This window comes from Pipistrellus kuhlii, unplaced genomic scaffold (assembly GCF_014108245.1).
Source record: "Pipistrellus kuhlii isolate mPipKuh1 unplaced genomic scaffold, mPipKuh1.p scaffold_m20_p_4, whole genome shotgun sequence".
NCBI classification, from domain to species: Eukaryota; Metazoa; Chordata; class Mammalia; order Chiroptera; family Vespertilionidae; genus Pipistrellus; species Pipistrellus kuhlii.
The window spans coordinates 7,218,555-7,243,664 of NW_023425540.1; the positions used below are offsets into that span (position 1 = coordinate 7,218,555).

Here is a 25,110-nt window from a genome sequence, read left to right on the forward strand (position 1 = left end):
CCTTGTTAATTTGCTCAATTCTGAGCTAAATGTTCACTGTAAAGGAAAATGGAAGATGTTTGTACACAGATATATATTTTAAAATAATATATTTTTATTGATTTCAGAGATGAAGAGAGAAAGAAAGACAGAAACATCAACCACAAGAGAGAATCACTGATTAGCTGCCTTCTGCACGCCCCCTACTGGGGATCCCACAGACGTATTTTGAGAAACCCTTGGGATTGCCATTATTGATACCATGTTTCCGGCTTCACAAAGAGTAATTACAGAATAAACTTCATTTCTTATATTCATGCAGGCCTGGTCTTAATGAGAAGCATACTTTTTAAAAAAATATATATTTTATTGATTTTTTACAGAGAGAAAGAGAGAGGGATAGAGAGCTAGGAACATCGATGAGAGAGAAAATCATCGATCAGCTGCCTCTTGCACCCCCCCTCCACACACTGGGGATGTGCCCACAACCAAGGTACATGCCCTTGACCAGAATCAAACCTGGGACCTTTCAGTCCGCAGTCTGACGCTCTATCCATTGAGCCAAACCGGTTTTGGCTGTTGTTTATTTTTTATAAGTTTTTATTGATTTTAGAGAGAGAAGGAGGGAGGGGAGAGAGAGAGAAACAGTGATCAGTTGCCTTCTGTACACACCCTGCTCTGGGATCGAGTCTGCAACTTTGGTATATACCCTGATGGGGAATCAAACCAGTGACCTTTCAGTGCATGGGACAACACTCAACCAACTGAGCCACACTGGCTGGGGCAAGGCACACTTGTTTTGTGTCAATAAAGGCCTTTGTCTTTCAGAGACTGTAGGAAGCAAATATCCATATTAAAGGATCTATGATAAAAGGTTCTTCATTTTGTCCAAGTTCTTAATTTGGTTAGAGCAAAATTTTTCATTTTCTTTATAGGTGAAAATAAATAATGATTTTAATTATGAATTTTACAACAGTAGCTGGTCTTATGTAAAACAAACATCCACAGTGACTACATCATCTTCAAGGAAACGCTCCTTTTTTGGATTTTCATCATCTTCTTCTAACTCATACAATAGTAATTCAAATTACATGGAAAATCAGAAGAAAAAGGTTAGTATGAAATAAGTTAATTTTTCCATATTTTACCAGTTTAGTTATTTATAATATTGACAAAAGTGTTTACCAAAAGGATCAGCTTCCATTTTTTAAATAGGGCAATAGTATCTTTCTCAAAGAGAAAATACATTTCTTTAAAAGGTATGATCTCCTCTTGTTAATTCCCTTGGTGTATTTATGTGTACTTTCATTTTTCCATTAAAGTATTTGTACATATTTGAAAATCTAAAAAAAAGCTTACCTTCACATCTAGTTAAAACTTTCCAAAATTCCTCATCCATGCTTACTGATGATACTATTTTAAGTGTTATAATTATAATTTTAAAAGTCCAATTAATATATGCTCCCTAAATGCTAATAATAGAAAAGATTTAAAATACTTTATTACTTTTGAGATACCAAAAGTTTCACATAAGGAAGTTAAAAGATTTAAGATACTTTGTTGTTTTGAAATGTCAAAACTTTCATCTCAGGCAATCTAAACAGTTAACATGATTTGTATTACTTGTTACACGCTTATTGCTAAATATAAATAAATAAATAAATAAATAAATAAATAAATAAATAAATAAAATTATAATCTGCACTAGAGGTCCAGTGCATGAAATTTGTGCACAGGGGGTGTGTCCCTCAGCCCAGCCTGCACCCTCTCCAATCTGGGACTCCTCGTAAATGGGCAGTCGGACATTCCTCTCACAATCCAGAACTGCTGGCTCCCAACTACTCACCTGCCTGCCTTCCTGATTGCCCCTTACCACTTCTGCCTGCCAGCCTGATCATCCCCTAATCACTTCCCTGCCAGCCTGATTAATGTCTAACTGCTCTCCTACAAGCCAGTTTGGCCCCAACTTCCCTCCTCTGCCAGCCTGTCACCCCTAACTGCCCTCCCCTGCAGGCTTGATTGTATCCACTCTGGCCTCCCTTGCAGACCTGGTCTTTCTTAACTGCCCTCCCTTGGAGGCCTGGTGCCTCCCAACTGCCCTCCCCTGCTGGCCATCTTGGGTCCACATGGGGGCAGGATCTTTGACTACATAGGGGCAGCCATATTGTGAGTTGGAGTGATGGTCAATCTGCATATTACTCTTTTATTAGATAGGATAGAGGCCTGATGCATGGGTGGGGGCCAGCTAGTTTGCCCTATCCATTGTTGAGGTAACCCAAGCCTCCTGCTTGCTCCAGCTCTGTGGCCAGCCTCCATCTTGGTTGGGTTAATTTGCATACTCACTCTTGATTAGCTGGTGGGTGTGGCTTGGTGTAGAGGAGTGATGGTTAATTTGCATGTTTCTCTTTTATTAGTGTAGATTTGTGAAATTATCTAGCATTTAATGAAGTTGGTTCTCTGTTTGTAGTTGACAAACTACATTAACAACTTGGTCATGGGTTTTATAGGTCATGTATAAAAGCAGTTACCATGACATCCCTCAGGTATTATTTTTATTTGGGATTCCAAAAATTTCTTGGACTGCTTCAAGTGAGTGGGCACAGAAGAGACCTTGTCATGCAGCAGAATCAAACTTCATATAGACTGGGTGGAAGGTGGCAGCTGAGGAAGAGGCAGTTGATGGAGACATTGGACAGGGAACTATGACCATTACCTTTTCATCTTCCACCTAAAACCCCTTTTACTGTTTCCTCTTCCCACAGAGTTATCAATTGTTGGTTCTTGAGAACACTGTGGAAGTGGCTCAGTTCATCAATAACAATCCGGAATTTTTACAACTTGCTGAGCCATTCTGGAGGGAACTATCCTACCTCCCCTCTCTGTATGACTACAGCGCCTACCGACAATTAATCGAAAAGTATGGGACACATTTTCTGCAGTCTGGATCCTTAGGAGGAGAGTACAAGGTTCTCTTTTATGTGGACACAGAAAAAATGAAACAAAGTGGTAGGGTATTTTTAAAATTTTTATGTAAAAGCATTGTGGGGATTGTAATGGGGAATAACATGGAATTAAACTTTAAAGCTCTAAAATAAGACAAATAGAAATTAAATTGCAAAGGCATCCCAAATAGCAGGAATCCATTACGTTTTACTCAAAATCTTACAGGCTTTGAGAAAAGCCTTCCTACTCTTCTAGTGCCCTGAAATGTGAGTTAATCCATTATCTTCATCGGTTATCTTGAGAGGATGTTGACCGGGTTTTTAGAACATCTTTCGACTTTTCCCATTTCTCAGATTACATATTATTCCTCAAGGGAAGCTAATAAGGAATTAACCATTATTATATAAATCAACGTGTTTCGTTTTGTATTTTTTTAAGTGTGGAAATTTTTGTTTGTTTTTTTAAAATATGTTTTTATTGATTTCAGAGAGGAAGGGAGGAGGGGGAGAGAGATAAAACATCAAAGATGAGAAAGAATCATGGATCGGCTGCCTCCTGCATGCCCCACACTGGGGAGCCAGCCTGCAACCAGGCATGTGCCCTGGCCGGGAATTGAAACGTGACCTCCTGGTTCATAGGTCAATGCTCAACCACTGAGCAACGTTGGTAGGGCCAAGTCACATGTTTTAGCAATGACCCTCACTGTTACCCAGTAAGACAGCCATTCTAATTCTTGTCCCACAGGCGGAGAAGTGGAAACCTATGAAAGAGTATATACACAGGTCGTAAGAATGTCTAACTGGCTCCAGAGCCAACTTAGGTTTTCTTTCTGCTACATGTCTGATAGGAATGCCTTGTTTTCGCTAGAATCAGAGCATGCCACTGAGTTTGCATTTTGCAGATCCTCACCAGCTGCCCCAATGTGGGAAGGGAGAGAGTGGTGTCTTCGTATCCACTCTTCCTCTCCAGAGACCTTTTGGTCTTGGTTTACTAATGTTCCCAAGAAACTTGTTCCTTCCCAACTTTGCCCTTAAGCTGGTGCCCACATCTCCGTCTTCATTCCTAGCATCCTCAGGATGCTTCTTATCAGTCCAGATGCCTTTATAACCTTGGAGGAGAGCAAGACTCCTTTTCTGAAAAAGTTAAAATATTTCATTAAAGCAGCATTTTATTTATTTATTTACAGAGAGGAAGGGAGAAAGATAGAGAGCTAGAAAGGTCGATGAGAGAGAAACATCAACCAGCTGCCTCTTGCACACCCCCTACCGGGGATGTGCCCGCAACCAATGTACATGCCCTTGACAGGAATCGAACCTGGGACCTTTCAGTCTGCAGACTGATGCTCTACCACTGAGCCAAACCGGCTTTGGCTAAAGCAGCATTTTAAAAATGTTAGGCAGCACAGGTCATTTACTATTCTATAACAAGAAATAATTAATAAGTAACGCTACTAAAATGTGATGGTAAAATTAGAATAATAGGTTTAAAATTTGATTCTGCAGGATTCAGGTCAGGTGTCTACTTAATATACCCGTCACTAGGAAATCATATGCAAATATCCCCAATGGTCTTATCATACTTTTACCAGAGAGAATGCAAGGTAGTTTCCCAGACTTAACAGTAGTTGCTCCCAGGATGAGTTTCAGAGTGAGTGAGATAAGACTTCATGAGTGCAGAGGAAGTCTTGTATCTCTCTTGTGGGTGAATTGCCACATTTTCCTGTTTCCAATTGCCTAGTTTTTTCCTTTGCGCTTGATTTTTACCAATTAACATTTAAGTAATATTGGAAGTTTCCTAACTTCACAGGTTGGAAATAAATTGCACAAGCACAAGTTTTTGCAGCAGTGACAGAGATAATATTTCCTTGGAAATTTAATGTAGAAGGTGACTTGATCTAAAATCAGGTTTGCTGCCTTTATTATTTTTTAGCTCTTAAAAGAAATGGAGAGAAAAAAAATTTTTTAAAGCTTTTCAAGTTGGTAAAAGTATTCTTTTGAGTAAAATCTCCCGGGATATAATACAGGGTAGGGGCAAAAGTAATTTTAGAGTTGTGAGGACATAAAACACAGTTTATTCTTATATTATTATTTGTTAGTTATTGTATTATTTTCCATGCAAACAACTGTAACTTTACTTTTGCCCCACCCTGTATATATCCCCAATTGTTCTTTAAGAGATATTGAGGTTATTATGTTTAATAAAATTATATAAGAAAAACATCTTTCCACACTTTATTATTGATCCTCATTTAAAAAAAATTAAAGGCATTGCATAATGAGTGGTAATTTTCACATACTAAGGTTTTGAGTCAGGGGAAGGAAATGTTAGAAACTAGAGATGTTAAAGATGGAGAGACAGAGGCTGCAGAACTAGCATTTTAGGAATTAATTGATGAAGAACCAGAACCCAGCTTTTGGGGTGACCAGGAGATGGCTGGAGGTCATCACAGTCTACTTTTGTCTATTTGCTTTATGCCCAAAAAGCTGACTATGGATGGGTGAAACGTATCACTCCTTGGGGTATTTACCCTTCTGCTCGGTCTGCTGTTTCATGTAGAAATAACCAGCACCTCCTCTCTCTGGTCAAAATTAATAGGAGCCAATATTGGCGCCACCATTTGAAAGTATGTGTAGACTCTGTTCCTTTGTTTGATATCAGACATAAGTCAAATATCCCCTTTTTGACTCTTCGCTCTTGTAGACACTGGAATTGTCCATATCATGTCACTCTTGACTAGATGGGCTCAGTAGTAGGAAACATCCTCTGATCCTCACACTTGACTATGTCTCAAAGGTCTTCAGCAAATATGGAAACTAAGCACCTTTTAATTCTCCCCAACAGGTGTTAGTTCAATAAATATGAATGAATGTTCATCCAAAAATGTCAACTTTGTGTTTGGTCACGATTCTTCAAGCAAATGCAAGGAGCTGGAAGATGCTTTAAAATGGGCTTCAGGTAAATGAGAAGGTGGCAGCATGCATTACAAGCTTCACCTCCATCCCTCTCTGGTTAATTCTTGGTCACCAAAGTCCTTTGACACGTTAGCAGATGTCCCATAAGGGACATTGGTCATAATTGATGAACCTACATTGACACATTATTATCAGCCAAAGTCTACAGTTCACTGGAGGGTTCATTCCTGCTATTGAACCTTCTATGGGTTTGAACAAATGTATAATGACATGTAGCCATCATTAGAGTGTCCTAGATAATAACATCACTGCCCTAAAACCCCTCTGTGCTCCACATTTCCCTCTCTCCCACTGCCCATCCCTGGCAACCACTGATTGCTTTTTTTTTTTTTCTTCTGTTTCCTTGGTTTTGCCTTTTCCAGAGTCATACAATTGGACAAGTTGTGTTTTCATACTTGATAAGTGTTTCACACTTATGCTCTCATTTTCATTTGTGGATCCTGACTTCCTCCATTTGATTTCTCCTTGTGCAGGGACTCAGAGCAACATGTTGCGAGGGGACCCATTTGTCCGAGGGGGCAGTTCAGGCTTTGTGTCTGGCCTTAGTTACCTGGAGCTGGACAACCCTGCTGGAAACAAGAAGCGGTATGCCTCCTGGGCGGGATCCGTGCCCGATCTGCCCCAGGTCATAAAACAGAAGGTGCGTGATGCCCCGCTTACATGCAGCAGAAAGCAGCCCTGTTGCTTTGCACTGGAGAAGGGAGATTAAATCAAGGTGATTAAATAGGGAAGACTGTGGCTAGCATTTTCTGAAGTTCAGTTTGTGTCTGTATGAGAAAAGGAATGCATACATAATCATAAGAAACAGAAGGTTTGTTATCTTGCCTGTCTGTATTTCAGTTGTAATGAAAAAATACCAATCCCAAGAGAAATAAATGAAAAAATTTGCATGTTAAGCTTTTGCCCTAAATCAGATTGTTTCCCTTGTCCCCTCATACAGAGGAGCTATAGAGTCTCGCACGAGAAAGGCATTCAGGCTCATGATATTTGTCAGACCACCTTCTCCCTGTGGTCATGGCCTGTAAGCTCGCGGAGGCATGGAAATTAAGACCGAACCAGTTGGGCTGGTGGAGGTTTAGGATGTTTTATTGATACAGCCAGTTCTTTTAGAATGCAACCAACGTGTTCCTAAAAGTCAGGGAGCTAGGCAAAATTGCACAATAAAAAGACTACAGGGTTGATGGGAAGGAAGGGGGGGTGAGGGGGGGAATGTGGTCAGGGACACAACACTAAAAATTTAATCTGTGACAGTCATTTAAAAATATATATATAGACACCAAAAAATAAAAAATGAAACAAAATAAAAGCCAGCAGCACAGTTTTATACATGTTAAGAAATGCATCTACTGTAATGAATGTGGCCCTTTACTAGGAAAATGTGGCCGGCTGGGTGACGGAGCAGTTATAGCTTGTGAATTGTTGTAAAGTGGAAGGAGAGCAATCGGAAATGACAGACAGCTTTGACACTGGATGTGGATGGGTGTAGTTTACACATAGGTGGTGAACTGGATGGATGTTTGAGGTGTGTGCTTGTGCGGTTGTGTATTCCTGTGTGGTTTGGTTCAGGTGTGTGCAGTTTTTTGTGCTCACCTGGTGTCTCTTGTGGACAAAATTGTACATAAGCAAAAAGCAAAATGTGTATGGTATGCTTATGTTATTTCTTACTATGACCATCTTAACGGAACAAATTCATATTTTCAAAACAAATGCTATAGCAGAATTGATTCTATGAACTGTTCCCTGCCATGGGAGTCAAGCAATGTCCAGGTGAAATTGACCATGAGAGATGAAACCCGGGCATATGTTATAAACTCAAAAACTACAATTGCCTCTCAGGTTGCCCCCCAACACCATATTGTACCCATTTGCCTCCTAATATGCGTGATGGGGGAGGAGGAAGTTTCCCCAGGAACTCTCATTTCAAAGTGCCATTCATTAAGAGCCAATGTATCCCTGACAAATGGTCAAAAATCCTGAATCGTTGATTGGAAAAGAACAGAGATTCTTTTTCATTCTCAACTGCACTTTTCCAATAGGACAGTAGTTATCAGTTAACTGTGCTAATTTATCAGTTGCACAGGACAGGAACAGAGAGAGTAGAGGCATGTTACAGCTCTACGGCTGTATGATACCATCCGGTTCCGAAAAGTTGGGCAGAGATGGGGGAAATGTGACGATTCTCCAAGTAAATCTTAGTTGTGTGCTGAGGCAGCTTGTAGTAACTCTCCCCAAAGCCAGCGATGTGCATCTCTTCCCAGTCCTGTTCCCTGTTCTGTGACATCGTGGAGGTAACCTGTGATCAGCCATGGTGCCAGCAATTACACTGATTTACAAACCAGAGCCTTCTTATTCCTGACTGAGCAGATTGTTAAAACTTGCCATACCCCTGTGGTCTCGAAGCAATGGACATATCCACCACAGAGCAACAATGCAAACCTGTTTTTAAATCTCTTCAGAGAGAAAGAGGGCTGGTCTTTAACTTTAATTGCACGTCCTCTGACTGTAACATAAGTGCACCTCCTTTTCCTCTGACCTCTGCAGGGGTGAAAATGGATTGTCTTCAAAACAACCCTTCAATAACTAGAAAATAGATGTCCTGTTGGTATAAAGAATTTTATATGTGCACACAAGATACAAAAAAATATTCCTTCTCTAGCTGGTCCTAATATTCCCTAGATTTCTCTTGCAAGAAAAGTGAATTATTTTTTCTTTTTATTTGAATAAGAAATGATTGGAATTAACATAAGTGTTTACATGGGGACTGAGCTTAACTGAAAAAAAAAAAAAAATACTGTCGCCTGAAACCCTGGCTTCTGCTTGGATGTCTCTTCCTGGCAGCTGACACCTTTGTATGAGCTGGTGAAGGAGGTGCCCTGCGCCGCCGTGAAGAGACTCTACCTGAGACGGGCCCTGGAGGAATACCTGGATGAGTCCGACCCCTGCCACTGCCAGCCCTGCCGGAACGGGGGCCTCGCCGCCGTGGAGGGCACCGCGTGCCGGTGCCACTGCAAGCCATACACGTTCGGTGCGGCCTGCGAGAACGGAGTCCTCGTGGGGGACGAGGCAGGTCAGTGCTCTGAGCCTTCTCTAGTGATGCTAGACCCATGGAAAAGGCCTTTCCCTCCAGGCCCTGAGATGGCGCTTCTTGGTGTATGGAGAGGAGGAAATCTCACTGAGCATTTAAAAAATTGTATTTTTATTGATTTCAGAGAAGAAGGGAGAAGGAGAGAGAGAGAGAGAGAGAGAGAGAGAGAGAGAGAGAGAGAGAGAGAGAGAAACAGCAAAAGGAGAGAGAACCATCCATATGCTGCCTCCTGCACTCCTCATAGTGGGGATGGAGCCCACAGTCCGGGGATGTGCCCTGACTGGGAATCAAACCGGGATCTCCTGGTTTATAGGTCGATGCTCAACCACTGAGCCACGCCAGTAGGACTCACTGGGCATTTTAATTCAATATCTACCACTCCCATCCACGTCCGGATGGTAGACCCTGGGGTCAAGACCCTTTGCTGTGTGTGTTTTTCTGTCTGAGTTAACAGATCCATCCTGCCTGCCACCATTCCCCATCTGCCATCAGACTAGCTCAGTGCCCCAAACACCTCCCATTGTTCCATTGTCTTCTAGAAAGTTTCAGTCATAACCCAGGTCTGTGGGGCGTGGGTGGCACTGCCTAACTTCTCTGCTGGCCAGCTTCTTGAAACATCTCGGCTTCTGTTTTGTATTATGTCCCGCCCACCAGCTATTTACGGGTGCTTGTTGGCATCTGCTATGTGTGTGGTGCTTTAAGCATTCGGAACAGGGCTCTGTGAAATTACTTTATGAGCAGGCCACGCATGAGACCACTTGTGTATATTTGTCTTCTATTTACTTATATGTCTCTCTTCTCTAGACAAGTGGCCACCAACCTTTTGGACCTCATGGACCACTGGTGGGTGACCGCTTCTCTAGAAAGATGGTTTCTTATGATCAGGACTTGATTTTTTTTTTCTTTATTTCCAGAGCTTGACATAGAGCTTGATTTTATAGAAGACACTTATTAAATGTTTGATACATGAATAAATGCATGACTAAACTATGGTTGCTTATAGACAAGCATCAGGAAGGCATCCTTGCCTCCAAATGTCTCCCCTACTGGTCTTCCTGGTAAATTCAAATTCCACCCCTGACTCTTCCTTTGTGGTTTGGATTTCCAGTCATTTGATAAAAATGAGAGTGCCCCCTGTTGGTAAGGAATGGCTTAGCAATCATACTATATCAAGCTATTATTACCCTTTATTAATATACTCAGGGGACTACTTTATTGACTCAGTTTTTAGTGATGGAAGAAAGTGTAAGGAAAATCATGGGAAACTTATACACATTAGTTTAGTTTTGGAGTGTGATACTGAGAGGTGGGGGGTATAATAGGGGGCGAAGAGGGATATAGATTGCACAGTAGAAATAGCTAAGGACCAGTAAACACACCCACTTATTATTGGAAAAGAATGCTTTGGGGAATGTGTCTGAGATCAGTTTCTAACTAGTAAAGCAAAGTTCTTAGACTATGGTACAAGCTCTCCCTGGCTCCCCCAAGGAATGCGATGGGGGAAATACTAAAAGAACTGTGAGTCGTGCATCAGCCCGGAGGTAGAGGGTGCCAGGGTTGGTTGAGGAAGTGCCCAGTGTAGAATTGGAGAAAGATGCTAATAGGAGGGAAAAGCTGTTCATCTGCTTTCACACTTCCTGACTTTGCACAGTGCCAGCCCTGGGGTTGGCAGCCTGGAGTACCCGTACATTATGCCCTTCTCATGCACTATCACTACCTTAACAAGAGCAACTTACTTTATTGAGAGACTGTGGAGTGATGAAAAGAACCTGAACTCAGTGGTAAGACACAGTTACAGTCTGGATGTGGCTCTTGGCAGCCATGATAGCATCAGGCATGGCATTCAACCACTTTGTGTCAGATTCCACACCTTTCAAACCAAAATGGTGACCGACCTCCTGCCCAGCTGGCTTCATTCTTGTGAGAAGTAAATAAATGATGGATTGCACGTGGAAGTGCTTTGAAACGGTTGTAAGGTGATAAACACGTTTAAGATATTATTGCAAGAAGTTTGTTAATGCAGCCATGGTATGGACAACCCTGGTCAGTGTGCAGAGCCCGCTGGCCATTGTAGAGGACTCAGTGAACGCTAAAGGTAATAAATCCCCGATGTTCCCTCCCCGCAGGACCACTGAGCTGGCAGTTTTGCAGTGAGCTCCACAATCTCCCTCTGCAAGTACTTTCTGACCTTCCTCCTATCTTCCAGGAAAGGTGGATGGAGGTTGGAACTGCTGGTCCTCTTGGAGCCCCTGTGTTGAAGGAAGGAGAACAAGGCGCCGAGAATGCAATAACCCGCGTCCCAGAGGGGGTGGGGAGTCCTGTATTGGAGAAATGTCAGAGAGCAGGCAGTGCGGAGAGGAAGATGAGGAGCTGAATAACCTTCGGTAAGGGGGACCAGACCTCCTGGCCATCGGTCGTGTGGACTATGTGATTGCTGCTACTAGACGATTTGAACGTGAAATTCCCGCCCCCCCCCCCCTTTTTTTTTTTTTTATCAATGGCTGCTTTGCCCGTTAGCACAGGGGTCAGTTGAAGGGTGGAGGCCTGGCCTGGCCACCTTGCACTCATGTTTCAAGTTTTCCTGACACCTCGTTATGAAAGGCTGGGGAACTGGGGGGCAGCCTGGCCCCATAGATAAGAGCGGAAGTATTGACATCAAGTACATTGGCCACCTCCATGCTGTGTGACCCTGGGCAAGGTCCTTCAGTCCACAGGCTGACACTCTATCCACCGAACCAAACCAGCTTGGGCTGGGTTCTTTGTTTTTAATACAGAATTAATCCTGTGTTAAAAGAATTTCAGAACCAACCAGCAGGAGAAAAAGTAGGTCTGAGACGGGTGACCTCTGAAAGTTTTATAAATAGGTGTGTTGTCCAAAGAATGACTTTTCTTTCTGCTGTTTTTTCCCCCCACTACTGACCACTTAACTACCTTTGCAAGCCTGAGTTTATGTTTGAGTTTTCTATCATAGGTTGTGATCAGATATTTGATCCTGACAATGACAAAAATATCACATTAACATGCATGAATACAATTCTTTCAGATGCAAATAAAAATATGCTGTGGTGAAAAATATTGATTATATTATAGGAATGCATCACATTAATTATATTTTGTTTTCTTTCTCTTCCAGATTGCTTGAACCCCATTGTTTTCCTTTGCCTTCAGGTCCAAAGGAATTCTGTCCACCACCCCCTGCCTTGGACAATGGATTTGTTCAAGTTGGTTATGAGATATATTTATTTCTTCTTTACACATACTTTGCATCAAGTTCTGCACCTCCACTGTTGTCTTATCCATGTCCTTCTTCCACAAGGAAACAGAGCTAAAAATATTTTATGTGTGCATCTTAGTTTTAGTGATGAGAGTTTTAGACTTTTGTTCTTTGGCCGAAGGTGATTAGAATTCTGCAGAAGTCAGTACATCTGTGGCAAGGTATAATAAATCAATATTGCCACCCAATGAATTAGAAATACAGTCATGTCAGAGGGCAGCGAAACGTTTCCTTTCCCACTAAAATAGGAATCTATAAGCAAGGTCTTCAACATCAGGACTTCCCTATTCTAGCACTGAAAGAAGTCTTTATTTAAAAAAATATTTTAAATATATTTTATTGATTTTTTTTACAGAGAGGAAGGGACAGGGATAGAGAGTTAGAAATATCGATGAGAGAGAAACATCAATCAGCTGCCTCCTGCACACTCCCTACTGGGTATGTGCCTGCAACCAAGGTACATGCCCTTGACTGGAATCGAACATGCTAAAAGGATTTCAACCTGTCAGTTCACACTAGCATTGTCAGGCAGTATTGCCCATGGAAATCCCTTAACACCTTTCTATGAAGGGTTGACTGACAAGAATGTTTCCCAAATCTGATAAGAAACTGACTTTAACTGAAAGTATATGGCAAAGAACCTACTTGGTCAGTGTGTACTAAAGTACTTTTAGTAAAATTTTTACTACAGAGAACAATCAATAAATTATAGTACAGTGGCATTACTGGCTTTAGTTCCATTGATGGTGGAATCAGGGTTGTTGGCTAGGACTATAAACAAGAAAATGCCTTTATAGACAGTTTTAAATCAGTTCTTTGAATGAAAGTTACCTGGTGATTAAAAGAAGGCATGGTTTATAGACCAAATATATCTAAAAAAAAAAACATTGTGTTAACGCAAATTCTTTCTTTCTGTTGTATTTCTGTCTAGAATGAAGGTACCACGTTTCCTGTTGGGAAAAGCATTGTCTATACCTGCAGGGAAGGATACTCTCTGGTTGGAGACCCTGTGGCCAGATGTGGCGATGACTTACAGTGGCTCACTGGGGAAAGGCATTGTCAGAGTGAGTGGCCTCGGCTGTTGTATAACATTTAAGAGGAGATAATGATGTACAAGAGAATGAGTCAAGATAATCGCTTACCATGTGTGCCATGTCTTGACCTCTCTTTTCTGAAAGGCTCCTATGACCCTGTCTGGGTTACAGGTGGGCCTTGAAAAAGCCCTCAGCATTTTCTAGCTGATGGAGCTCCTGGTAGGTATGGCACATGTTGTCATTTTAGTTTCCTGAACATATTGAAATTGGCCAAGAAGCTCAGATCTAGCTAAGACCATCAGGACATCCTGTGAAGTTCAATGACTAGGTGTGTACCACAATCAATCTACTTTTTTAGATGCTTTGGATCCTATTCTGTTCAGATATAGGAATCTTGTGATCTTAACATTACTCTGACCTCCGACTCAGTTGTGTTGCCATATAAGTTTGTTCTATGCACGGACAGGGTTATAATTATAGGATTATAATTTTTCTATATCAGTTGGTCTGTGCAAAGAAGGAACGCCTTAGTGAGCACATGCACATTTTTTTCTCTTGAGTATATCATGCAATTTCTGATTTAAATTTAAAATACACTACCATCTTTCATGTGGTCATACAATTTACATCCCCACCAGAATCTGAGAAGTTAAGGTTGCTCTGTATCGTCACCCACACTTAATAGCGTTTATCCTTAAATTCTTTTTAGCTATACTGGCAATACAGTGATATCTTATTTTTTAACTTGTATTTTTAAATAATTTTTTTTCTGAGGCATAGTGATGTTAAGCCTATTTTCACATATTTCTTGGCCATTTGAATATCCTCTTTGGTGAAGGGGCTGTCTAGTCTTTTGTCCATTTTAAAAGATTTATCTTTTTCTTATTGCTGTGTAGAACCTCTCATTTCTGTCTGTCTCTTTCTCTGTCTGTCCCTCTGTGAAGTCCTTGAGCAGAAATTACTGAAAAGGATATGAACATTCTCTAGCTAGTAGTAATAAAGCCCCAAATTGGTTCTATGAAAAGATTAATCTGACACTTACGCTTGAAGAGCTTCTTTTTCTTTATTGTGAGTTTACTGGTGAAAAACTGCCCCAGTCTTTGTTCATCTCAAAATGCCTTAATTTTATCTTCATTTTTGAAGGATATTTTTATTGGGTAAGGAATTATAAATTAGCACTTTTTTCTTTAAACCCTTTGAAGATTTCATTACACTGCCTCTAACTTCACTGTTTTCTAGTGATAAGTCAGTTCTTAGACTTACTGTCTCTCCTTTGAAATCATATATTTTCTGTCTGCTTTTAAGATTTTTTTTGTGTCTTTGTTTTTCTGAAGCAACTCTGCTCCCATGTGCTTTGGTGTGATTTTCTTTGTCTCATGATGGATGATACCCAGAGCAGTTCTTGAACCTGTGCTATAATGTTCTCTGATAATTTTAGAAAATTCTTAACCATGTGGCCTAAAATATTGCCTCTGTCGCAGTCTAGCTCATCTCTCCTCCTGAGATACAAATGATACATTTTTAGACTATTATATTATGTATGTTACTTTCTTTGTTTTACATCATTTTCCCCTCTCCCTGTTTCATTCTAAATATTTTCTACTGACCTGTCTTAAAGTTCGTTAATTCTCTGTACAGTTATATATCATGTGCTTTTAAGAGGTCTATTGAGTTCTTAGTTTTATTTTCCAATTCTAGATATTCCATTTATCTATTTTTTTTATACTTTCTAATTCTCTGTTGAAATCATCCATATTGTAATTTACTCCCCCATCCCCCTTGACATGTTAATCATAGTTATTTCAAGGTCTACGTTCGTTAATCCCCTTATCTGGGTCTGCTGTGGGCCTGCTTCTATAGTCTTTTAACATTTTGATCAAATCTTATTTACTTATTTATTTATAAGAGAAAGTTTATTTAGAAATTTACAGAGGTAGGAAAGTGAGCCAGCTGGCATGGAATCAGGAGACAAGTTATACAGGAAAAAGAAGGACCCTTGGAGCTCAGGAGAGAGAAAGGCAAACGGAAAGGGAAAAGGCAGGCATGCCCCCAGGAGGGAGAGCAAGCTGGGAATTCTTATCTTTTTAAATGTTAGATTAATTGTTTTAAAAATATATATTTTATTGATATTTTACAAAGAGGAAGGGGAAGGATAGAGAGTTAGAAACATTAATGAGAGAGAAACACCAATCAGCTGCCTCCTGCACACCCACTTCTGGGGATGTGCCCGTAACCAAGGCACATGCCCTTGACCGGAATTGAACTTGGGACCCTTCAGTCCACAGGCCAATGCTCTATCCACTAAGCCAAACCAATCAGGGCTAGATTAGTTTTGATTAAATGACAAACTTTAGGTGTGAAAATTAGAGAAATGACTTGAGGCTTTGGACAATGTTATGTTCCGGGAGAGAATATTCAGTTCTGTGTCTGGCAAGCAGCGAGGCTGGTTCATGCCTAGTTTATCTTTGTTCCTAGTGCATGGCCATTAATGAATGAATCCCAATGGAAGTTTTGACATGGAATTTCTACTTAGGTCCCTTCTTTTCGGCGGGACTGGGCTCTAGTTTCTGCTCTCCTAGCCCCAAAACTCCAGTTGTTGAATCATTGCTTTCATGTCTGTCTCTCAGCCTCTCAGTCGCAGCTTTCTCCTCAGTTTAATAGCAGCCTTTCATCATTTCCCCCACTCCCCCCACCAAGTTTACAAATACCTCAAGGAGAAAGCATCACCAAATGTGGTAACCATTTAGTCTTCCTTTCTCTCTGTAATCTTAGGTCTTCAAAACCTGATTCATAACTTGAATCCCCAGCAGCACACAACATTCTTGGCAAAATGGAGGCACTCAATAGATGCTGTTTTGAATGAATGAATAAATAGATTTTCTGATGAAAATGGTGCAGAAATAGAGCAGTAGTTTGTAGACTATTGTCCAAGGTCCATTAGAGAACTTGCCAAAATTTTTTAAAAATTGTGAGATCTGACTTGCTTTCCATAAAATTGTATGCTTCTCATTTTTCTCTTTGCTGCTTTTTTCAAGTAGGAATTTTGAACTAATAAACATAATCAAGCAAGAAAGAATAGAGATTGGAAACCAAATTACATCTAACACTTTTATGGTTGCAAGGTTAAAGGCAGTTTTTCAAAAAATTTCAGCTAGTAAAATACGCAACTGGATACATGCTAATGACACACAAATAAACACAGTTCCTGAGTCCCTGGGGAAGTTCTACCAGACTGGCAGCTGTGAAAAATCTGGTTTGGACAGCAGGCTGAACTTTAGGTCTCTGTTTATAAGGCTCACATATTTTATTTATTTATTTATTTATTTATTTATTTATTTATTAAATATACTTTATTGATTTTTTACAGAGAGAAGGAGAGAGGGATAGAGAGCTAGAAACGTCGATGAGAGAGAAACATCGACCAGCTGCCTCTTGCACACCCCCTACTGGGGATGTGACCGCAACCAAGGTTCATGCCCTTGACCGGAATTGAACCTGGGACCTTTCAGTCCTCAGACCGACGCTCTTCCACTGAGCCAAACCGGTTTCGGCAAGGCTAACGTATTTTAAGTCTTTCATTGGTCAATTACATGTGGGGCCCAGTGGGACATGTCTTTGTGGGCACCCTAAGAGTGAGCGCACCCTTTCTTGCTTGTCTTCCAAGGTGAAAAAGCAGAGCAAGTACATCAGTAGCATTCAAGGAGGTCATGTTTTTACAAAGATGGTTTAGGACAGTGGTCGGCAAACTGCAGCTTGTGAGCCACATTCGGCTCTTTGGCCCCTTGGGTGTGGCTCTTCCACAAAATACCACGGCCTGGGCGAGTCTATTTTGAAGAAATGGCATTAGAAGTTTAAGTTTAAAAAGTTGGCTCTCAAAAGAAATTTCAGTCGTTAGACTGTTGATATTTGGCTCTGTTGACTAATGAGTTTGCCGACCACTGGTTTAGGAAATCAATGACCTTGTATTCTGCTCTTCTTTTTTTTAATCTTTAGGAGTTGTCTGTGTTTTACCAACACTGATGGATGGCATACAGAGTCATCCCCAGAAACCTTCCTATGCAATTGGCGACAAGGTGACATTTTCCTGTTCCAGTGGCATGACACTAGAGGGTCCTTCAACATTTATCTGTGGATCCAGCCTTAAGTGGAGTCCTGAGATAAAGGATGTCCATTGTGTCCATAGAGGTGAGCAGTCTCAGGTCGGCTCAAGGACACCTGCACCCAAACGTGTGACAGTCTTTGTGGTGGTCCTTTATGGCCTTGAATCACCATAAGTGTCGAATCATTGCCTTTGCCTCTGCCTGTCATGAGAAGGCAGTCAATTCATAGAGCAAATAGCAGACTTTTTATTTTTTATTTTATTGATTTTTTACAGAGAGGAAGAGAGAGGGATAGAGAGTTAGAAACATCGACGAGAGAGAAACATTGATCAGCTGCCTCTTGCACACCCCCCCACCCCACTGGGGATGTGCCCACAACCAAGGTACATGCCCTTGACCAGAATCAAACCTGGGACCTTTCAGTCAGCAGGCCGACGCTCTATCCACTGAGCCAAACTGGTTTCGGCAATAGCAGACTTTGTTACATGGCACAGATAAACTCGTGGAATTCAAAGGAAGGCAAGAACAGCCCTAGTGATTCTTAAATTTGAACTGAAATCTTTTATGTCAAAGTTTAGCTTTGCATCACTTAGATTGCCAAGAAAAAATATTTTTAAAAGCTCATTTCTGATTTCCTCCTGATTTTTAAATGTACTTTTATGAAGTCCAAAGTTGAGATAATAAGTTATATAACATTTTGTATGTTTTATTTATGGGTTTTCAGAGAATTTACTAGTATTATTAAAATAGAAGAATTAAAAGCATTTTACAAAGCAAAGATCATTGAAGAAAACATGTTGTGGTTTGCAAAGTTGTTCTTAATAGTGTAAAACCAAAAGTCTAGTATTTTGAATATTAGGGAAATTAAAATGGTTTTTTAAAGAAATTAACAGAGGAAGAGATTTGGAAAGCCAAACAATTTATTTTTTAGAGATATTTAAAATGAGATGGATTTGTTTTTTTTTTAAGAACCTCTTATTTCTTGTTTGCATTTTTAAAATAAATTTAAAAAAATGTGCTTGGGATAATTAAAAACAGAAAAGAAAAATAAAAGCATATATATATTTTTTTATTTCAGAGAGAGAAAGGGAGAGGGAGAGAGAAAAAGAGAAAGATCAAAGATGAAAGGGAACCATTGATTGGCTGCCTCCTGCATGTCCTCTACTGGGGATAGAGCCTGCAACCGAAGTACGTGGCCTTGATTGGAATCAAATTCAGCATCCTTGTCTGCAGGCCAATGCTCTATCTGCTGAGCCAAACTGGGTAGGGCTGGTTTTTCCCTCTATATGCACTGAAGCAGAAATACGAATTTATTTGGGTATTGGACCTGTGCAGTAGACCGATGATTCTAAAATTAAATAAAACAATGTAGTATTGATGAGATTGCTCCTTCATTCCAAAGGAGGTTGTATACTTGTCTTTCTCAAATGTCTGCTTCAGCCCTGATATAGCACAATTTGGTATGAAATTTGTCCCACTCAGCAGCAAATTCAATTGAAGTTTGCATACAGGATGTTTTTCAGACCTGCATGTTTTGGGGAAGATGTTAACAACAACAATAACTACCCTTAAAATAAGCCTATAATTTTAAAATTCCAGGATTGTCAACCTCCAAAATTAATGTTTATTTTAATTTTTATTCATTTCAGAATAAAATAAAGGGAGAGAGAGAAAAATGGAAACATCAACAATGAGAATCACTGATTGGCTGCCTCCTGCACACCTCACACTGGGAATCACTATCTAGGCATGTGCCGAGACCAGGAATCAAACCTGGTCATAGGTCAGTCAGTTTTTATTACCCATTGAGCCAAACCTGTTAGGGCCCAATTTCTTGATAAAAAGCAGCCTGCTCTACTGGCCTTGGGTTCAGACAAGTATGGACTTGAATCCTGGCCTGGTCAACCTGTTAACTAGAACCAACTTCATAACTTCCCTGACCTTTACTATCCTCATCTCTTGAATGGGCATTTGTTAGGGAGGGTTAAATATCACATTGTATAAGAGGTGCATAGCTGATAGTAAATACTCAAGAAACATAACTGCTGGACCATTGATGCTATTCATAAGGTGCTCTGAGGAATGTTCTATCCCTTGTAAAATGCTTTCCAGCTTTATATTTTTCCTGTGCCAACGTGTGGAGAACATCATAGAGCCACTTTCACCCTGAAAATGATACGTTGTTCACCACGAAGGAGCTCTTCTCCCAAGGACTGCGTCTCTCATATCTCTTGCTTTTTAGAATCCCCTGTGACACAGGCAGCGCCCCAGTGTCAGCCCTGGGAGAAAGTGAGGAATTCAAGATGTGTTTGTAAATTGCCCTACGAGTGTCGGTAAGCCCTGTCTTTGCTCCCATCTCTCTTTCATTTTATGCAGGATAGAGAAAACAGTCTCTTAAATGCTGGACTCTGCTAGGTGGAAGGTGCTGCTGACAGAGGGCTACGGCTCTGTGCCTTTTCATCTGTCCATCTGCTGCCTGTTACTTGCCTGGCGAGTTGTCACGTGGGCTGACAACGAGGGCATCAGTGGTGCTCTCCCCGGGCTAGTGAGACTGAAGACCTACTTGTTCTCTATAAAACGGTGCAAAACAACACACTGTCTCCTGAGCGTATCAAATCTGAGAGGATTAGGACTGAAATCCTCCTGAGACATAAACTCTCCAAGCAATGCCGACCGGGGAAAAAGCAGCTGCTTTTCTGATTCTGGGAATATCTGTCTCTAGATGGCTTTATAAGATGCCACCTAACTGGCCTAGCCGGTTTGGCTCAGTGGGTTGAGAGTTGGCCTGTGGACCAAAGGGTCCCAGGTTCGATTCTGGTCAAGGGCAGGTACCTCAGCTGTAGGCTCCTCCCTGGCCCAAGGCCCTTGCAGAAGGCAACTAATCGATGTGTTTCCCACACATCAATGTTTCTCTCTGTCTTTCCCTCTCTCTTTCATTCTCCCCCAAAATCAATGGAAAAATACCAGCGGGTGAGGATTAACAAAACAAAACAAAACAAAATATGCCACCCAACTGGAAACCAGCCCATTGTAGTAGGGACCTGAAGGAGTTGCTAGATGTCTGTGCATGGTCTTAGTCAGGCTCAGATGGCAGGATTAAATGAGGACGGAGGAGGTTTGCTTTGATTCACTGTCATCGTCTTTCTAAATGAACTGAGTGTGGGAGAGGAAAGGACATTGCAAGCCACAGGGCAGGGTCCTGATGGGTCACAGCTTGGGTGTATCTCCATGCCCAAGCCTACAGGATCAAGAGAGGAGTATTTAGGAGAACCTAGAAGCAGAGGGAGGTGTGGAGATGGCAGCTGAGGAAGGACCTCAGAAATCCTCCAGGAGGGCCTCTGGGGATCTGCACTCTCCTCCCCTTCCAGTGTCTGCCATTGCTCCCCATTGATGAAATGCCCCCAAAACTAGAGGACAAGGACGTCTGTGCATGTGTCTTACCTGTCAGTCCTCCAGGCAGGATGGAGAAGGGAAAGAGTGACTCTGAGGAGGCCCTGGTACTCAGAACCCACACCTACTGACCACTTCCTTGGCTTGCAGTTATGACCATCATCCTAGCGCACATCCAACTCCATGAATTCCTGCAGCGGGTAGCGTAGTCGTGGTGGCACCTTGCAGGGAGGAACTTACCCCGGGAAGGAGAACGCAGTGAAATAGTGTGGATGGCAGCGGTGTTTGGGCCCCTGATATTCTGATGGGGCTGTTGTTTCCTATTAATCATTGTTTACTTTGATTCACTTTCATTGTCTTTCCAAATTCCCCGATTCATTCCTTTACTAGCAGCCTGCTGTTTATAGACGTGGTGTGTGTGAGATTACATATCAGATCCTGACACAAGGCAACCTTTTAGAGTCTCTGCCTCTGAAGCTGTTCTGAGTAGTTCTGTTTAAAGTCTGAAGAAGCAGATAAAAGAGATGCACAAGGATTTGTTTTCCCGGTGCAAACAACTCCAAGTAAACTTACTACTTGGTCAGAGAAGAAAAATATTAGAACTAAATATAAATACAGGTGAAGATAGACTTGGTCTGTTCTACAAATATGCTTTGCTGTCCCAGGTTTCACTACAGCAAAGCCTTCCTTACCCACCAACATTCAGATATGTGTTTGTTTATTATTATTATTTTTTAAAATATATTTTATTGATTTTGTACAGAGAGGAAGGGAGAGAGAGTTAGAAACATCGATGAGAGAGAGTCATTGATCAGCTGCCTCTTGCACACCCCCTACTGGGGATGTGGCCGCAACCAATGGACATGCCCTTGACCGGAATCGAACCCTGGTCCCTTCAGTCCCCAAGCCGACGCTCTATCCACTGAGCCAAACCGGTTTCGGCTATTATTTTATTTTTTATTTCTTTACATTTTCATTGATTTCAGAAAGAAAAAAAGGAGTGAGAGAGTGAGGTAGGAACATCAATGATGAGAGAAAATCACCAATTGGCTGCCTCCTGCACGCCCCACACTGGGGATTGAGCCCGAAACGTGGGCATGGAACCGTGATCTCCTGGTTCATAGGTCAACACTCAACTACTGAGCCACACTGGCCGTGTGAGATGTGCTTGTTTATATTCCTCCCAAGTGACATTTCTCCTAAGTGGGGCCTCATCATTTTGACACCGATGCTTAAGACAAAAAAAAAAAAAAGAAAAAAAAAAAAAAGAACAATTACTTAGGGAAATATTTTTAAAGTATTTTGAAAACATAGACTCTAACAATTAGCAGTGAAACAATTTCATCTCCCCGGAGGCTTCAGTCATCGGCTGTGAATGGAATTCCCAGAGCTTCGGGGCTGGGAGAGCAAGAGAGTCCTGCAGCCAGTGGTCTAGTCCGGCCAGAGCCTCTGGGGTGGACATTGGCGTGCTCTCTGTCCCTCCCTGTGGTCAGTCCCCCAGCTGTCCCAGCAGCGCAGCCTTCTCTCATCTGCTGTCTGTGATGGGGTCTAGATGAAACTAGATCCACCCTAGCTATCTAAGCTTCTAGACTAGAGATTGTGAGCAAATGGAGAGCAAAATATGCTCATTGAGAAGATTGGGGGGCTGGACCCTGGTGAGGAGGGGGTGTGAATTTCCTTTCCCTCTCTTTGCTGTGGGTGATGACACCCCAGACCCTGAGCTCAGAGCCTCACCTGCCTCTTCTCATGCTCCACTTTTAAGAATGAAAAGCTGCTAACTAATATGATTTTAAAAATCCATTTCAGGTCCTCCTTGGGTGTATGCGCTCAGGACACAAAAAACCAAAGGATACTGCCTCTGACCGTTTGCAAGGTGCAAGCCCTCCAATGTCAGGGTAAAAACTTCAAGCTGATGGGCTCGGAGAGCTGCAACCTGCCTGCCCTCACCAGGAAGGCATGCGGCGCATGTCCACTGTGGGAGAGATGCGATGGTGAGGGCATCTCTATTTTCTTCCCTCCCTCCTTTCCTCTCCACTCCCCTTCCTTTCTTTCCTAGAATACGGACGCTTCATGAATTTGGTGCCTCTGGAGATGCCTGGCTGGTGTAGGCCAGCCTGGACACGTGGGGCACTCAGAGCTCCCTGTATAGCTTGTTTCTGCTTTGTCTGGGGTTATGTGGCCTTGGGTGCTGCATGCCCTCTCTCTCAATGCCACCTGAATTCTTTGGTTCTTTGTCTCTGTTTGACCCTTGCCACCCAGTTCTTTGCTGAGGTCTCCTCATTTGGTTGGGGTGGTTGAAGGTCTTACTGAGGTTCTGACTCCCCTGGATGGCCCCTGGTCTAGGACAGAGCTGGACAGCTCTTGACTTGGGAGAACTGCCCCAGGTACTCTGGAGAGTAACAACAAGTTTGGCACCAGTTTCCAAGCCTACCTATTCTGAGCAGAACTAATTGCCTGGCTTTCCTGGGCCCATGCTCTCCCAGGGCGGGGTGGGTTTCATTGGTGGAAGCAGGAGCTTCCATGGGTCGCTAACCACTCCATGGAGGGAATGCCCTGACTTGCCATTGCCCCGATGTGCCCATGAGCACGTCTCGCTTCTTTTCCAGCCCAGAGCAGTGCATGTGAATGCAGAGATGCCTCGGAGTGCCAGGAGGAAGGGAGCACGGTCTGTGTGGACGTGGACGGCGCCAAGCGGACGATGACCGAGTGCCAGGCCGGTGTCCTGAGGTGTGGAGGACAGAGCATCTCTGTCACCAGCATAGGGCCCTGTGAGGGGGGACCCTAGTAGAGGCCTGGCTGCTGTTGGCTTGCTCGGGATCAGCCACCGCTGAGGCTGCACTGAGACATCAGGTCACTGAGCACTTCACACAGCGTCTCTCCAGTGGAGACACATTCTCATCCCTCCAGACCCCCTACTCCCCTTGGCTCCCCACCACCTACCTAAGTCAAACCCAACTCAGATCCTCATTCTCGTCTTCCTGAAACATCAGTCAGGATGGAAAATAGCCATGTGCCTCTGCATGAGTGAACTGTATGTCCTTGGAAAAGTGGCTAACTTCTCTGGACCTTGACTTTCATTGGGAAAATTAGAGCGTTGCCTCCTTCAAGCCTATGATTCTTCCAAATCTGGTGGGCCTGCCCCAACACACTCCGCAAATTAATTAGGAAACAGGAAGATTAGAGAGACGAGCCTCCTCCAGTGAAACCGAATACAAAGGGGACCTTGAATGGGAAAAGGCAGGTGCAATCATTCCACTCCAAGAAGCACATCTGTGCTTCACCCTATTGGCTCATGTTGGGGTCCTTTCAGGAGACTGAAACATGAATTGTCCGCGCCAAGCCCAACATGCTGTATGCATGGGCACTTTTTGCCTTTTTGTGTGAGAACACATACAACCCACTCTTCTTTGGGGGGGCTTTTTTTAGTATAAGTCAAACACAAGACCTGTAATTTGCCCCTCTTGCCCCTTTTCCTTGGTAGGAAGCATCAAGTTCATGCCTGTATGGCCCTTCATGTTAAAGAGAACAGTTTTCTCTGATGTGGGTACACACTGAAATTTTTCAGGGGGCTGTAGAGGTAGATCAATTTGTAGCACTGGCATTCAATTTATTACTTATTCACTCTTTATCAAAACAAAACAAAAAGAAAACACCTGTGGGAGATGAAATGAATGGGCTTAAATGGAATTTAAAATATGCTTTTTTATATGTCAATAATATTTTTGTATTTTTCTGATACTGATAAATACATTGCAATAAAACTTTAGTTAAAATGACAATGATTAAATTACTCATCAAAGTTACCATCCTTTGGAAATTTTTGATCTGAATTATATTTAACTTTAAAGAATATTCCCATAAAGAATGGTTAATGTGTTCTTTTAAAATATATTTTTATTTTAAGCTACATTTTGAAGTGTGATTGGCATATAAAAAGCCGTACATGCCCAGCTACTGTGGCTCAGCGTTTGAGCGTTGACCCAGGACCAAGAGGTGATCAATTCTATTCCGAGTCAGGGCACATGCCTGGGTTTCAGGCTCGGTCCTCAGTGTGTGTGTGTGTGTGTGTGTGTGTGTGTGTGTGTTCGGGAGGCAGCCTATTGGTGATTCTCTCTCATTGATGTTTCTATCTCTCTATCCCTCTCTCTCAAAAAATAAAAATCAATAAAAGCATATAAAAAAATAAAAAGCTGTGCATGTGTAATGAATACTACAACTTGATGAGTTCGGGGAAAAGCATACTCCCATCGAGGCCATAAATACATCCATCAGTTCCCCAAATCTCCTACACCCATTATTATTATTGTAGGAAGACAATATAAGATCTTCCTTT

At 42.1% G+C, this 25,110-nt stretch overlaps 1 protein-coding gene across 1 annotated transcript in view; it reads left to right on the forward strand.

Annotated features, from left to right (window-relative positions):
• The window catches only part of C7 (complement C7), a 39,536-nt gene extending 14,959 nt beyond the window's left edge, over positions 1 to 24,577 (forward strand). Inside the window, exons 7-18 of the mRNA XM_036410068.2 lie at positions 915 to 1,091; positions 2,742 to 2,985; positions 5,764 to 5,877; positions 6,368 to 6,534; positions 8,733 to 8,961; positions 11,186 to 11,363; positions 12,113 to 12,200; positions 13,185 to 13,317; positions 17,281 to 17,472; positions 19,630 to 19,720; positions 22,584 to 22,768; positions 23,384 to 24,577. Of these exons, the coding sequence (XP_036265961.1) occupies positions 915 to 1,091; positions 2,742 to 2,985; positions 5,764 to 5,877; positions 6,368 to 6,534; positions 8,733 to 8,961; positions 11,186 to 11,363; positions 12,113 to 12,200; positions 13,185 to 13,317; positions 17,281 to 17,472; positions 19,630 to 19,720; positions 22,584 to 22,768; positions 23,384 to 23,562 (1,977 nt within the window). The 3' untranslated portion in view covers positions 23,563 to 24,577. The remainder of the gene's footprint in view (positions 1 to 914; positions 1,092 to 2,741; positions 2,986 to 5,763; positions 5,878 to 6,367; positions 6,535 to 8,732; positions 8,962 to 11,185; positions 11,364 to 12,112; positions 12,201 to 13,184; positions 13,318 to 17,280; positions 17,473 to 19,629; positions 19,721 to 22,583; positions 22,769 to 23,383) is intronic.
• The last annotated feature ends 533 nt before the right edge of the window (positions 24,578 to 25,110 follow it).